Below are 12,806 nucleotides of genomic sequence, written 5' to 3' on the forward strand. Positions count from 1 at the left end.
CTTTACAGATTCTGTTTCTGGTTGTGAAGTCCCCTATGTGAACTTTGGGTTTTCAGTTTAATTAATGTTGAGGTGTTTGCATGTTTTCTCTTTGCTTTACAATGCCTTTTTATTATTTGCATGTTACTATTTACAGCTCTGGACAAAAATTAAGAGACCACTGGTTTTACTCTCTTACTGTGTGTGTGCTTGAGTAAAATGGACACTTTTATGGCAGGATTATCCTAGAATTCCAAATAAAACTGTTGTTTTTGTGCAGCTATTGACAACTGGTCAAAATTTAAAGAAAAATAATTAAATAGTTTCAGAAACAAGCACAGACTGATTTAGAAACAGTACACAGTTAATTGTATAGACAAAAAAGAACTGAACTTTACAAAGTAACACAACAGGACATACAGTAGAAAAATCAGATTTGTTATACTGAACAACTGGATTATTCCTAAATATATCTGTCTTTAGTCTCTAAATATATTCTTACTATCGGTCTGATTATTTGAATATCCGAGGGAATGCTAGTTCCATTTAAATTTTTTTTCATTGTCCAATTGTTTTTTTGGTTTTTTGTCGTGATTTTATATTATGTACCATGATCTTGAGGGTCAAAAATTTTTTTCAGAAAACTTGATATTTCTTAAAACACAATATTTGTTTTGTAGAATGTTGTTCATTCATTCACTCATTTCTAAAACATGAGTGAGGGTCAAGAACACTATACTAATGTGTATTGTTTGCCTGTATTAAAACTCAAATGCACCTTTTTAAAAATCAATCCTAATATTTTACATATGAAGAGTTAAGATATTAAAATTTAGTGGAATATCCCTTAGTTTTCGTGCATCTTGACATGATCTCTATCAACATTGCTGCTGACTGCTCTGTGTTATGTCTGGCATAAAAATACAAACACTTCAGCTTTGTTTCTTCTACCCTCTTCTTGATCACATTCCAGAGGTTTTCAATGGGCTTCAGGTCTGGAAATTTGGACTGGTCTCTTAAATTTTTCAGATCTGTCTGTTAATATTGTCAGGCCCATGCTTCTGGGTATGTTTTATTTTTTCTTACATCTGCTGTGTGGGTGTTAAATTCTAAAATGCAGTATATTCCAAGAGCTGCTTTTGTGCAATTGTTACATCAAATAAAAAACTGTAGTAGTGAGTGGCAGCATTCATGTCTAGCCTCCTTCGTCTGATGGCTTTTTCTATTCTGCAGGGTTTCTTTGAGGATGAGGATGGTAAGGAATATATCTACAAGGAGCCAAAGTTCACTCCACTTTCTGAGATTTCCCAGAGGCTCCTGAAACTATACTCAGACAAGTTTGGCCAGGAGAACGTCAAGATAATACAAGACTCTGGCAGGGTGGGCTTTTGTTTGTGTGTGTTTGTACATGTGGTTATAAAGGGTAGTTGTGTAATGGGTTAATGTGTCATCACAGTATTGTTGGTAGTTTTCAAAGTTCATGGACAGTTAAGGAAGGTCGTAGTTCAACATACTTCCAATTTGTTTATTTCATAGTGGCACTCTTTAATTTGCATGCATTTATATAGACTTTTGTGCTCAGTGCATTCACAGAAGTGGCAAAAGTACACACACACTCAGGTAGATGTACCAGTATTTGGTAAAAATTACTTCTGTAAAATCACCAAAGGAAAAAAAAGGGCAAAAGTCAAAGTAGGCCTTTGAAAGAAATTTCTACGATCTTTTTCTGTGGAAAGCTAGTTGAACCTTGCATGATATTAGTAAAAATGCAAATCAGTTTTAATTGTCAGCAAAACAGTTCAGCTCATTATGACACCTTTTCTCTACAGTCCAGTCTGTATTTGTTGTCCATTTCATCTTGCTATGTGTGTGTGATATGCACTGATATTTACAATAAGGTAGTGGTTCCCAAACTTTTTCTCAAGACCCAAAGTCCTGATTCTGTGTATCCTCGTGACCCAAACTTACAGAAATATATTCTGAATTACTATAAATCTACTTTTTTTTATTGATTCTTCTTCTGTTAAAACACTTTACCGAGTCTCTTTTGTGTTATTTTATTTACGTCTCTTGTGCCATTTTTGACTTTTTGCACTTTTTATATAATTTTTGTCTTCATCATTTTCATCTTGTTCCTTCTTTTACTCCTCGGTCAGGAGAGTCTTCTGTCTTAATTAGAAAAATGACTTCACATCTTATTGGTATATATTTTCCTCTGGCAACTGAATACCCGTTTTGGTTTCCAACACCAGGTTTAAGAAAAAGTGCTTAATTGATCGCCTTTTTATGTGTTATTGTCCATTCAAGATGAAATTGATCTTGATTTTGGGAAGATGTGCAATGATTGAGAATAAATGTACTCAATAATTCCCCTCAAAGGCATTAAAACTAAAGTAATGAGCCTGGTTGGAATATGTGAGAGCTGACGGTACAGATATGTACAGAGTAGAAGTTAAAAAGTTGATAACCCACAGCCAGTGAGCTCATCCTCTTTTTTTTTGTTAAAATATTATTTCCTCTGGTCACACAGGTTAACCCAAAAGACCTAGACTCCAAGTACGCCTACATACAGGTGACCCACGTCACGCCGTACCTAGATGACAAGGAGCTGGAGGACAGAAAGACGGACTTTGAGAAGAGCCATAACATCCGTCGCTTTGTGTTCGAGACTCCATTTACAGTGTCGGGCAAGAAACAGGGAGGTGTGGAGGAGCAGTGTAAACGGCGGACTGTTCTCACCAGTAGGTCATACATGAGATAAGGAAAAAATAAAGGAAACAAATAAACCTTTTCCAGTTTATCACAGTAGCAGTAATAGGAGGTAGAAAATAAGAATATCTTCCTGGTTTTTGCTGACTTCTCAAGCTTCCCACTTTCTTGTCACTCACCTGAATGTTGATCAGATAAGGCCAGGTGACATTTATTACTGTTCTGTCCACTTTATTTCAAAGTTCAAGTGCTATCTTGCATGTTAATAATCGTGCTGACTGATAGTGAGTTGGCAGTAGGACAGAATCTGTGGCTGTTTACATGCACAGTGGAACATGCTATAATATCCTGGTTGTGATGCACAAGTAGTTTCATAGTTGTTATCTTTGCTAATTATCCCTTCCCTCCCCTTGCAGCCACTCACTGTTTTCCATATGTGAAGAAGCGTATAGCAGTGATGTATCAGCACCAGACAGACCTGAGCCCCATTGAGGTGGCCATAGATGAGATGAGTGCCAAGGTTGCCGAACTGCGACATCTCTGCTCGGCCTCTGAGGTCGACATGATCCGCCTGCAGCTTAAACTGCAAGGCAGCATCAGTGTTCAGGTACATTTCAATCATTTATTTACCAGCGACAGCCCACATTCATTAACATTTAGCTTATACATCTGTGTAAATGTGGCTGATTTTCATTTGTAGTCCTAGTCATCAGTACTTTAACATACAGTACATTGTGTTAAAATATGACATAAATGTTTTACAGAGTTAACAAAGCTACATAAAAGTATTGAGAGTATGTAAAGGTAGTGCCAGAGATGAGGCAGTTATATTACTCATGCTTGCAAGTTTAATTTAAGACGTATCTTAAACGCTTTTAACCAAATATTCTTCATACACATAGTGGTGCAAATCTCAGAAGTTTCAGCATTGATGATTATTACAGGAGACACAGAAAATAGCCCTTATTCAGTGTCCATTTCCTCTGAGTAATAACCCAATTTCCAGTGGGATTTTCCACTTTGTCTTTTTGTAGAAGGGTTTAATTCAGTGCATACAACTAGTGGGTCAGTTCCTCTGATATTATTAGTTGAACTCATTTTGACTCACCTTGGCTTTATGGGCGTTTACATTTTGTGAGACCTGGTGTTACATCTGGTGTCACCTTTGCAGACATTATAATAATAAACTTGATATAAAATCCTACAGATTGGTAGATCCAGAATTGCCACTGGATCATTGCATATATGTGTCACCATGTAGAGATGTAGAACACTAAGCCGAGCTGTGACATTACAGTATTTTATGCAGTGTTGCTATGATGACCAGCAGCACTGAGGGTGTATTATCCAGGCTGAGCTGATACCAGCATTGGAAATGTGGTTTAGGATTCCCTGTAGAAAGGCTTCTCTTTATTGTTAACGACATAAACACCTACCAGTGACCAAAAACATCTACTGATCTAAAATGGTTAATAACTTCTGAACCACTAATCCATATAAATAATTCAGTTAGTTAATTGTCCCAGTTTTTCATGGCCATCAGATATGATCCATTTCAGAGGCTCCATAGTGAACATACTATCATGTTCTATAACAATGATTCACCAATAAAACCCATGTAGTTTGACAGATGACAGGGGATGTAGACGCTTATTTTAATGTTAAGTTAAAATAAGCGTATATATATTTTGTTGAAAAATTCCGTTTTTCCTCTCTTTTGATTTAATAATCTTTGAATTTATGCTGAGCTTCTATTAACGTTCACAGGATCAGTAAATTAATAATCGGAAAATACCAGATTTTCATTACAAAATGCAAAATACAGAGGATACTAATTTAATAAATACTGATAAATCATTTAGGACAGAATAAATGTAGAGGGAAATTCATGTGGAAGTCACCATAAAATTACTTCTAGGTCTTTAAGGTCCCAAAGTAGCATTTGGTGATGGAACCAGGAAAGCCTTCAGGAGGCAGATACAGACATTTACTGCCCCCTTAAGTTAGAGTTTATATGACCAGTACTCCGTCTTAGTACTTACTGAAACAGTCCATGTGTTGAATAACTAGGTCTTAATTTTTGCAGGTAAATGCTGGCCCTCTTGCATATGCCAGAGCCTTCCTAGATGACAGCAGTGCCAAGAAATACCCCGACAACAAGGTCAAGCAGCTGAAGGAGGTCTTCAGGTACTGATCAGTGTCTTCTGTCTGTTTAAAATAACAATCTTAGTGCATTAGCTTATCTATGATACAGATGAACATTTATATAAATCTGGCTTTATACTTTTCCCTGGCCTTGTACATTATTATGTGTTTTATTCTACTCCTGGTGCAAAAATACAAGCAGATCAGCTTTGTTTGATCACCTTCCAGAGGTTTCAATGGGACTCAGGTCTGGAGAGTGCTCCAAAATAGCACTAAAATAAATTGTTTGTCTTCCCATAGGCAGTTTGTGGATGCCTGTGGTCAGGGACTGGGAGTGAATGAGCGGCTGATCAAAGAGGACCAGCAGGAATATCATGACGAGATGAAGGCCAACTACAGGGACCTGACCAGGGAGCTTTCAAACATCATGCATGAACAGGTAGGACAGATAATGGATGAAAACACCCACACAATAATGTTTGTTAATGTTAATGTTTAATTGTTTTATATTTGTATACCTGCCTTTTGCACCTGCTTTTTATCTGTTTTTAATGTGTTTGGTTTCTGTTTTTGTCTGCTGTATGTAAAGTGTCTGAGTTCTATGAAAAGCGCTATACAAATAAAATGTATTATTATTATTACAATAATAATCAGAAGTAATGGTACAAGATTTTGTCTGTAAATGACGTTAAACACCTTTTATACCTGAAAACACAACACAACTACACATGTTAACTTTACAGGCAGCTGTCAAAATAAAGTATGACACATAAGCCAGAGTAGTGGTTTAAGAGTCCAGTGGTGAATTAATGAATGCTATTGATATTATTGTTGAATGGCATAAATGAACAATGTATAATCATGATAAAGTTAACAGCAGATATGAAAGTGATATAGCTTAAATATGTTGGTTTGTGAACTCCACATATTACTTACCACTGATACCTCTGTTAGACATATAATGGAACATGCTTATTAAAGCTATGATATTTCTTTATGTCTCAAAATGACTGTTTTCCATATTTATTTAAATAAATCACACTTTCACTTGAGTCACTTGTCATTGTGTAACATCATCGCTATTGACAGTTGTGGCATGACATGAGTATACAACCATTACTAAATGTAAAGTAAATAAAACTATTTACTTGTCACCCTCATGAGAAATAAGCAATGCAGAAAATGGATGGATGGACATTTACTTGTCCATAGTCTGACTCTGTCGTGCAGTGGCAGGATTTTCATTCTCCTTCCATCCTCTATCTGTATGTTATCCTGCTCGCTGCGTGAAAAAACAACAACCTCTGAGCTGCAACTACACTCTCAAAATGTTATGTTTTAGCCTTGACATAGCTCTCTTTATGTACCATTTTCATCTGTAGAGATTAGTTAATTTTGTGCAATGCTTCTTCATGCACACGTTTCAAACAACCACTTCTCTCTTGAACTATTTGGTAAATGCTCTGTCTTTGCATTTTGAATCTACCCAAGAACCACCCAAACAACCCAGGTAACTTTAAGACCTATTACACAATGGGCTTCAAGAGCAGTGACTCACAGCTAACAAAATGTGGTGATAGATCTGAATATACAAGAATACCTTGTCTACAAAAGTTATTTCAGCCAGAGTTCTGTCATAGAGTTTGATCTGGACTAGTGATGAAAACTCCCATGGTCCCACACTACTTCACACTGTAATCAAGCAAAATTACATAGTATGTTTAATTTTGTCTAAACATGAAGTATATAAGTCATGGTTTACACATAAAAAATATCCCATTAAAAATGAATAACCTCTTCTCATTTACTAACCATTCCTCTCGTCTCCTGCTCTCTTTGTGCTGGCCTAAGCAGATTGGATGGTAATGCTGATTTAATTATTTATCACATTAAACAGTGTATGCTTCTGACTGTAAAAGAGAAATTCCTACTGCTTCTTTCTAATTGATGATTTCCTTGCAGATAAACCCATTCGAAGATGGCTCAAGGAGTGCTCTGTCTGACTCTCTGGGCATTTTCAATGCCATCAGCAGCACACCAACCAGTGCCAACCCTCATGGCTCGACCACCATCCTCTGAAAAAGACAATTCCGGCCTCCAACTCCACTAATGATTGGATAAACTACCTGCCGGTCAAGATATTTGAGAGTAAAGACTCCAAGAACCCACTGGTATCAGTTATGACTATATGTTCCCTCACTCCTTTTTATCAGTAATCGATTGTTTCCTATGGAGACTTCAGTGAACTTTTTATCATTAAGTGAGTAATTTATCCTTTTGTATAGTTGTTTTTATCCTTCATTAGTACCAGATGGGGTTGACTCAGCAAGTGTATCCAGTACTGTTACCAACAACATGTTATCTAAATTGTCCTGGTGTCTCCAGCTCCACCCAGCATATGTTGTCCAGAGGTTAAAAACATGAGCAGCTTCAGTATTTACACATCTGCATGTTAGTGGGATCCCATTTCCTCTCTTTCACATTCAGCTTGAGAATATTTTAAGTGACTTTTATTTGAAATGAAACATGCATCTGCTATAACTGCACAGTATTTTTACATTTAATTTTCTAGTCTTCTCCCTTGTCCTGTTACAGCAGATGTATTTTTATATGCAGTGCATCTTTCCTTTTTACCTAGGTCAAGAACTAATCACTCTATTTTAGGCCAACGATGTATGAAGAAAAGGTGTTTGTAAAGCCAAGAGAACCACAATGTTTTAACCTATATTCTGTAAAGAAAAGCGTGTGCAATATTTTGTATTGTTATCGAGGCTACCTTCTGCACAGACAGCTCTCTTGCCAAAGATGTCAGAGAAAGACTGTTTAATGTGAGACAAGGGTGAGACTGTTTGTAATCTGCCCCTGTGTTTCTTTGTCTGTCATGGAGAGAGGCCTTTTATGAATTGTGACGTAAAATAAAAACACCTTTTTACTTATTGACTGCTCCTGTAAATATGTTTCAGACTTATAAATAAAATGTTATATGGTCTCTTCTTCTGCTTTGTCTTAGGTCATTCTCTTATATTTTCTATTTTTTTTTTTTTTTACTGAGAGAGGGGCATGTGTAGTTGAGCTTTCATAGATGTCACCCAGCTAAAGATGAAGGTTTTTAATGTCAGAAATATTTCTGACATTGCACTTAATATTCTCTTTGGAGCAGCCGTTAAGTTCTTAGTATTGAGCTCTTGTTTTCTTTTAGACAGGACTGAAGGATGTCCCTTATCCATGAGACTCAACAGTCAGAAAGGCTTTTGCAGCAACTCTACAGCACAGGTTGCAGCTTCTTTGTTAGTTAAAGAAGTTGGCTGATTTATGATGGATGTCATGTGTAGCTATGGTTAAGTTCAAAATACTCATGCATAGTAGTATATGTAGGTTAACACTGCTGTGAATGTACTATGTGGTACTAGCCAAATAGATAATTGTAAAGATTCAAGAGGTTGATTTGCCTTTTGCACATGATAGGTGCATGGTAATTTATTTATTTATTTGACAGGGACAATGCAGTCAAACATAATTACAAGTTTGCAGGTGACGTGATGCATGTAGAGTTTATAGCTAGTGCTAATTCTCAACTCCAGTCCCCAGTTGGGCTCTTCCACAACATTGCAGTACAAGTATAAAATGTTCATCATCTCAAACGATCATACCATACATAAAAATATAATATATATAAAATATACATCATTTAAAATGATCATACTATACGTAAAAATATAATATATATAAAATATACATCATTTGAAACAATCATACCATACATAAAAATATAATATATATAAAATATACATCATTTAAAACAATCATACCATACAATTCAATAATCCATTCATGGTGTGCGCCTCTTAGAATCAGTACACAAAGTGCAGCATTAGAAGGAAAAACATATATTCACTGTTGCATCTAAAAAAAAAAATCTTAGAGGGATTGTGTAGTGATCTAAAATAATTACAGAATAATGTAACATTAAAAATTCAGTAGGCTGTGTGGGAAGACTGCATGATAAAACAAGCAACATCAAATTAAGGCAATATGAGGATTAATGTGAAATGATGTTATAATGCTTTATTTAATCAGGTGAAAATCTCAGTGAGATTAAGAGAGCAAACACAACTTTTATACCCTAAAAATTAATTAACACAGCATTTAGTCGTGTATTTCTCACACTAAGAATATTGGTTTCTATGTCCCTTAATATTACTTCAACTTCCTTCAAGCAACAGGTGCTGAGGTGCAGTGCCTTCTTAAAATTTTGCATACCTAAGAGCTATTTTTGTCTTCAATCTCAGCTCCAAATAACTTTTCCCACTGAGTAAAGTGGAAATAAAACAGAATGCAAGGATTTAACAACAATCCAAAATGTCTAGAACAGTTGATGGAGTTTTGGAAGAGGAATTTTGTTCTATTCTTGTCTGCTATACGATTCTAACTTCCCAGCAGTCCTAGGTCGTCTCTGTCATTTTTGTTTTGTTTCATGATGTACCAAATGTTATCAGTTATTGACATGTCTGGACTGCAGGCAGACGAGTTCAGGACCCAGACTCTACAGGGTGGGGAAGCAAAATTTACAATGAACATTTAGTTGTTTTTTCTCAGCAGGCACTACGTCAGTTGTGTTGAAACCAAACATATATTGATGTCACAATCATACCTAACACTATTATCCATACCTTTTCAGAAACTTTTGCCCATATGAGTAATCAGGAAAGCAAACGTCAAAGAGTGTGTGATTTGCTGAATGCACTCGTCACACCAAAGGAGATTTCAAAAATAGTTGGAGTGTCCATAAAGACTGTTTATAATGGAAAGAAGAGAATGACTATGAGCAAAACTATTACGAGAAAGTCTGGAAGATACTATTAAAGAAGAATGGGAGAAGTTGTCACCCGAATATTTGAGGAACACTTGCGTAAGTTTCAGGAAGCGTGTGAAGGCAGTTATTGAGAAAGAAGGAGGACACATAGAATAAAAACATTTTCTATTATGTACATTTTCTTGTGGCAAATAAATTCTCATGACTTTCAATAAACTAATTGGTCATACACTGTCTTTCAATCCCTGCCTCAAAATATTGTAAATTTTGCTTCCCCACCCTGTATATATACTGTAATAATAAATGCATTTGTAGATTGCCTTGTCCTTTGCACTTAGGGATTTCTTCAGATTTTTAAAATATTTTGATTGTATTATGAATTGTAGATGATGAGATATTCAAAGCCATCACAATTTTACATTAAGGAACATTATTCTGAAATGTTTCCACAATTTGTAGATATAGATTTTGTTGATTGGTGAACGTTTGCTCATCTTTAGCGCTGAGAGACTCTTCTATTTTAAGATGTTCCTTATACAGGCAGTTCTCTACTCACATGTTGACAACTCAACCAATCGGCTGTAAAATGTTCCTTAAGCTGTTTCTTTTTAGCAACGCCCAAGTCTTTTCTTGCCATCATCTCAACTTTTTTGAGATTTAGACACCATTAAAGGCAAAATTACCTGATTTTGTTTCTTAAGCCATACATTGTCTTAGTTTAAACATTTGATAAGATTTCTTCTTAGTATGATGAATAAAATCTCTGTTTATGAGATCCCACATTTACAAAATCCCACCATGAAGTCACTCTTCTACATCCACAGGGTTAACTTTCCAAATCTCTATATTCTGTTTTTACATTTTACAGTGTCCCAGTGTTTAGGAATTGGGGTTATAAATCTAAGAACCACATTTTTAGAAAACTGTGGACCATATTGTTTTTTGATGCACAAAGATAAAAAATCCTATGAGATGATATGTGCTTGTCTGTCCCATAAACTGTCATATTGTTGATGGATGCCAGAGTGAAGCTGCCTGCTGTGTTCACTCACTGAAGAGAAACAGGAGGCTGAAATCTGGATGCTGACTCCTGTAAAATCCCCACTGTGCTCTCTGTGTCATGTAAAAGAGCTGCTAATCCCTCCTCTTATCACTGACAGAGCACACATCCACAAATACACACACATGTTGTTGTGTTAGTGCTGGACAAACACCCCTTTGTGCCACTGTTAGAGGTTGTGCTGCTACACATCTTGTGTCTAGCGTGAGTCCTGCTAGTGTTTCATATTGTGTTTGTGTGTCTTATTTAGTAAGGTGGATTATATCTTATGTATGTTGAAGATGAATGATGCTACATACTTTCTTTTTATGTTTTGGTCAGTGCTGTTCATTGAAATAATACACAACCAGCCTCAAACCACTGCACTGCAAAACTGTCCCTACCAGGACAATGCTAAATATTCTTAAATAGAACAAACCTGATTTTATTAAACAACAAAAAAGTCTGTCACTGAATGACCATATGGGCTGAATCAAAAAATGTCAAAATCAAGCAACAAGTTAACAACAGTTTTTTAAGATAGATTAAGTATTGCTTAAATCAAGAAGTTGTGCAAGTGGTGCCACTCTTAAAATATTGAAAACAATCTCTTTCCTCTTCTGGGATATTATGAAAGCCATTGTTTTAGCTTGTTACTGATCAGCTGTGGCTCAGTAATGCTTTCTTTTCTTTGCTGTATTATCTTTGCAGCAGTGAAAAAGCCCACATCTATAATGCAATTATAACACAGTATAAACCTGCTCAAAATACATTAAACTGCATCCACAGTACTGTACAATCATAGTTATATGTATTTAAGATCGTTCACACTGTTTTTGGATATTAATATTAGCTCATTAGTAAGTCAATTTCTATCATAACATGTCTATGTGTCTATCTATCTATGTCTATAAGCATGTCTTATAATGTGTTACAGTGTGATATAGGTATTCATAACATTTTATAACACTTATATTTTTGTATGATTTGCATTTCATAGTATTTCAGTCGCTATTTTCACTAACTGATCACTATTTTGTGGTGTTTTTGTCTGGTCTGGAGTGGTTTAGTCCAGTCTTGTCTGATGGAACATAATGGTATCACCACTTGCCTTATTTTTTGTTTGCACCTGATCCTTGAAGTCCTTTTAGTTGCAACGTGGGGCCTCAGTGATTTGTTTGTCCAGCACATCCCACAGATGGTCGTTTGGGTTGACATCTGGTTGTCCTTCCTTAGACCATTTTGATAGGTACTAACCTCTGCAGACCAGGAACACCCAACAAGACCTGCAGTTTTGGGAATGCTCCCATCTAGTCATCATTATTACAATTTGGCCTTTTGCTTTAACATTTTGCTGCTTAAATGTTCACTTTTTGCTTAATACTTGCACATTGTGACAAAATAATCAACATTATTACCACTTCAATGGTCTCACTCATGATTTTATAGCTGATCAGTGTATGTTCAAAATGAGTTATAATGCAATACAGACATGGCCGTCATAGAAAGTGTTACCATTAATTTTAATGCCATAACTGAATAGTCAAATAATAACACTTGACACTTGTCTCAGAATCAGACTGAAAAGCCAGTTGTTGCATTTTGCACCTTTATCAGCTGACCTCACCAGTCCTCTTTATCTGCCAGGACCCTCTCATCTTATTCCCTGAGCCATAAAGTAATTACTGTCACACACACGTAGACACACAACAATGCTTATGTTGAGGAGAATGCGCTGCTGTGAGTGGTGACTTGCACTTTGGGAGGAGTTGGACAACCTGTATGTACCGTGTCCAGCATCGTGGGCGTTCCTGCAGGTTTTATAGGAGGTTACATAAGCAGCCCCCCTGACTGTACCTCAGTCTTCGTGTGGTGGATCTGGACAGGGGTCAGTCGTCTCTCTCCATCTTTTTTTTCCAGTTAAGGAAAGGATCTAAAGTTGATACACAGCAGCTATGGGAGGTGAGTCCCACTCTGGAAGGAGAGGCTTCTTTGTACCTTCTTTGTATTTTAGAATTTATTCTAGTGAGATAAAACTACTGCTACATCTATACAGTCTGATGCAAGAAAATGTGCGCTTAGAATGTGTGTGAACTTATTTCTGCAGGCAAAGACCAGGTC

At 36.2% G+C, this 12,806-nt stretch overlaps 1 protein-coding gene across 11 annotated transcripts in view; it reads left to right on the plus strand.

The window, feature by feature from the left end:
* dock9b (dedicator of cytokinesis 9b) overlaps positions 1 to 7,827 on the plus strand; it is a 74,398-nt gene extending 66,571 nt beyond the window's left edge. For 9 of the 11 annotated variants that reach the window (XM_030154624.1, XM_030154665.1, XM_030154682.1 and 6 more), the window contains 6 exons: positions 1,213 to 1,359; positions 2,510 to 2,720; positions 3,105 to 3,295; positions 4,775 to 4,875; positions 5,134 to 5,272; positions 6,796 to 7,827. In XM_030154624.1, the coding sequence (XP_030010484.1) occupies positions 1,213 to 1,359; positions 2,510 to 2,720; positions 3,105 to 3,295; positions 4,775 to 4,875; positions 5,134 to 5,272; positions 6,796 to 6,912 (906 nt within the window). In that variant the 3' untranslated portion in view covers positions 6,913 to 7,827. Of the gene's footprint in view, positions 1 to 1,206; positions 1,360 to 2,509; positions 2,721 to 3,104; positions 3,296 to 4,774; positions 4,876 to 5,133; positions 5,273 to 6,687; positions 6,696 to 6,795 lie in introns of those variants that run through there. The other 2 variants (XM_030154648.1, XM_030154656.1) reach the window with 2 other exon arrangements.
* The last annotated feature ends 4,979 nt before the right edge of the window (positions 7,828 to 12,806 follow it).

Source organism: Sphaeramia orbicularis, chromosome 2 (genome assembly GCF_902148855.1).
Source record: "Sphaeramia orbicularis chromosome 2, fSphaOr1.1, whole genome shotgun sequence".
NCBI classification, from domain to species: domain Eukaryota; kingdom Metazoa; phylum Chordata; class Actinopteri; order Kurtiformes; family Apogonidae; genus Sphaeramia; species Sphaeramia orbicularis.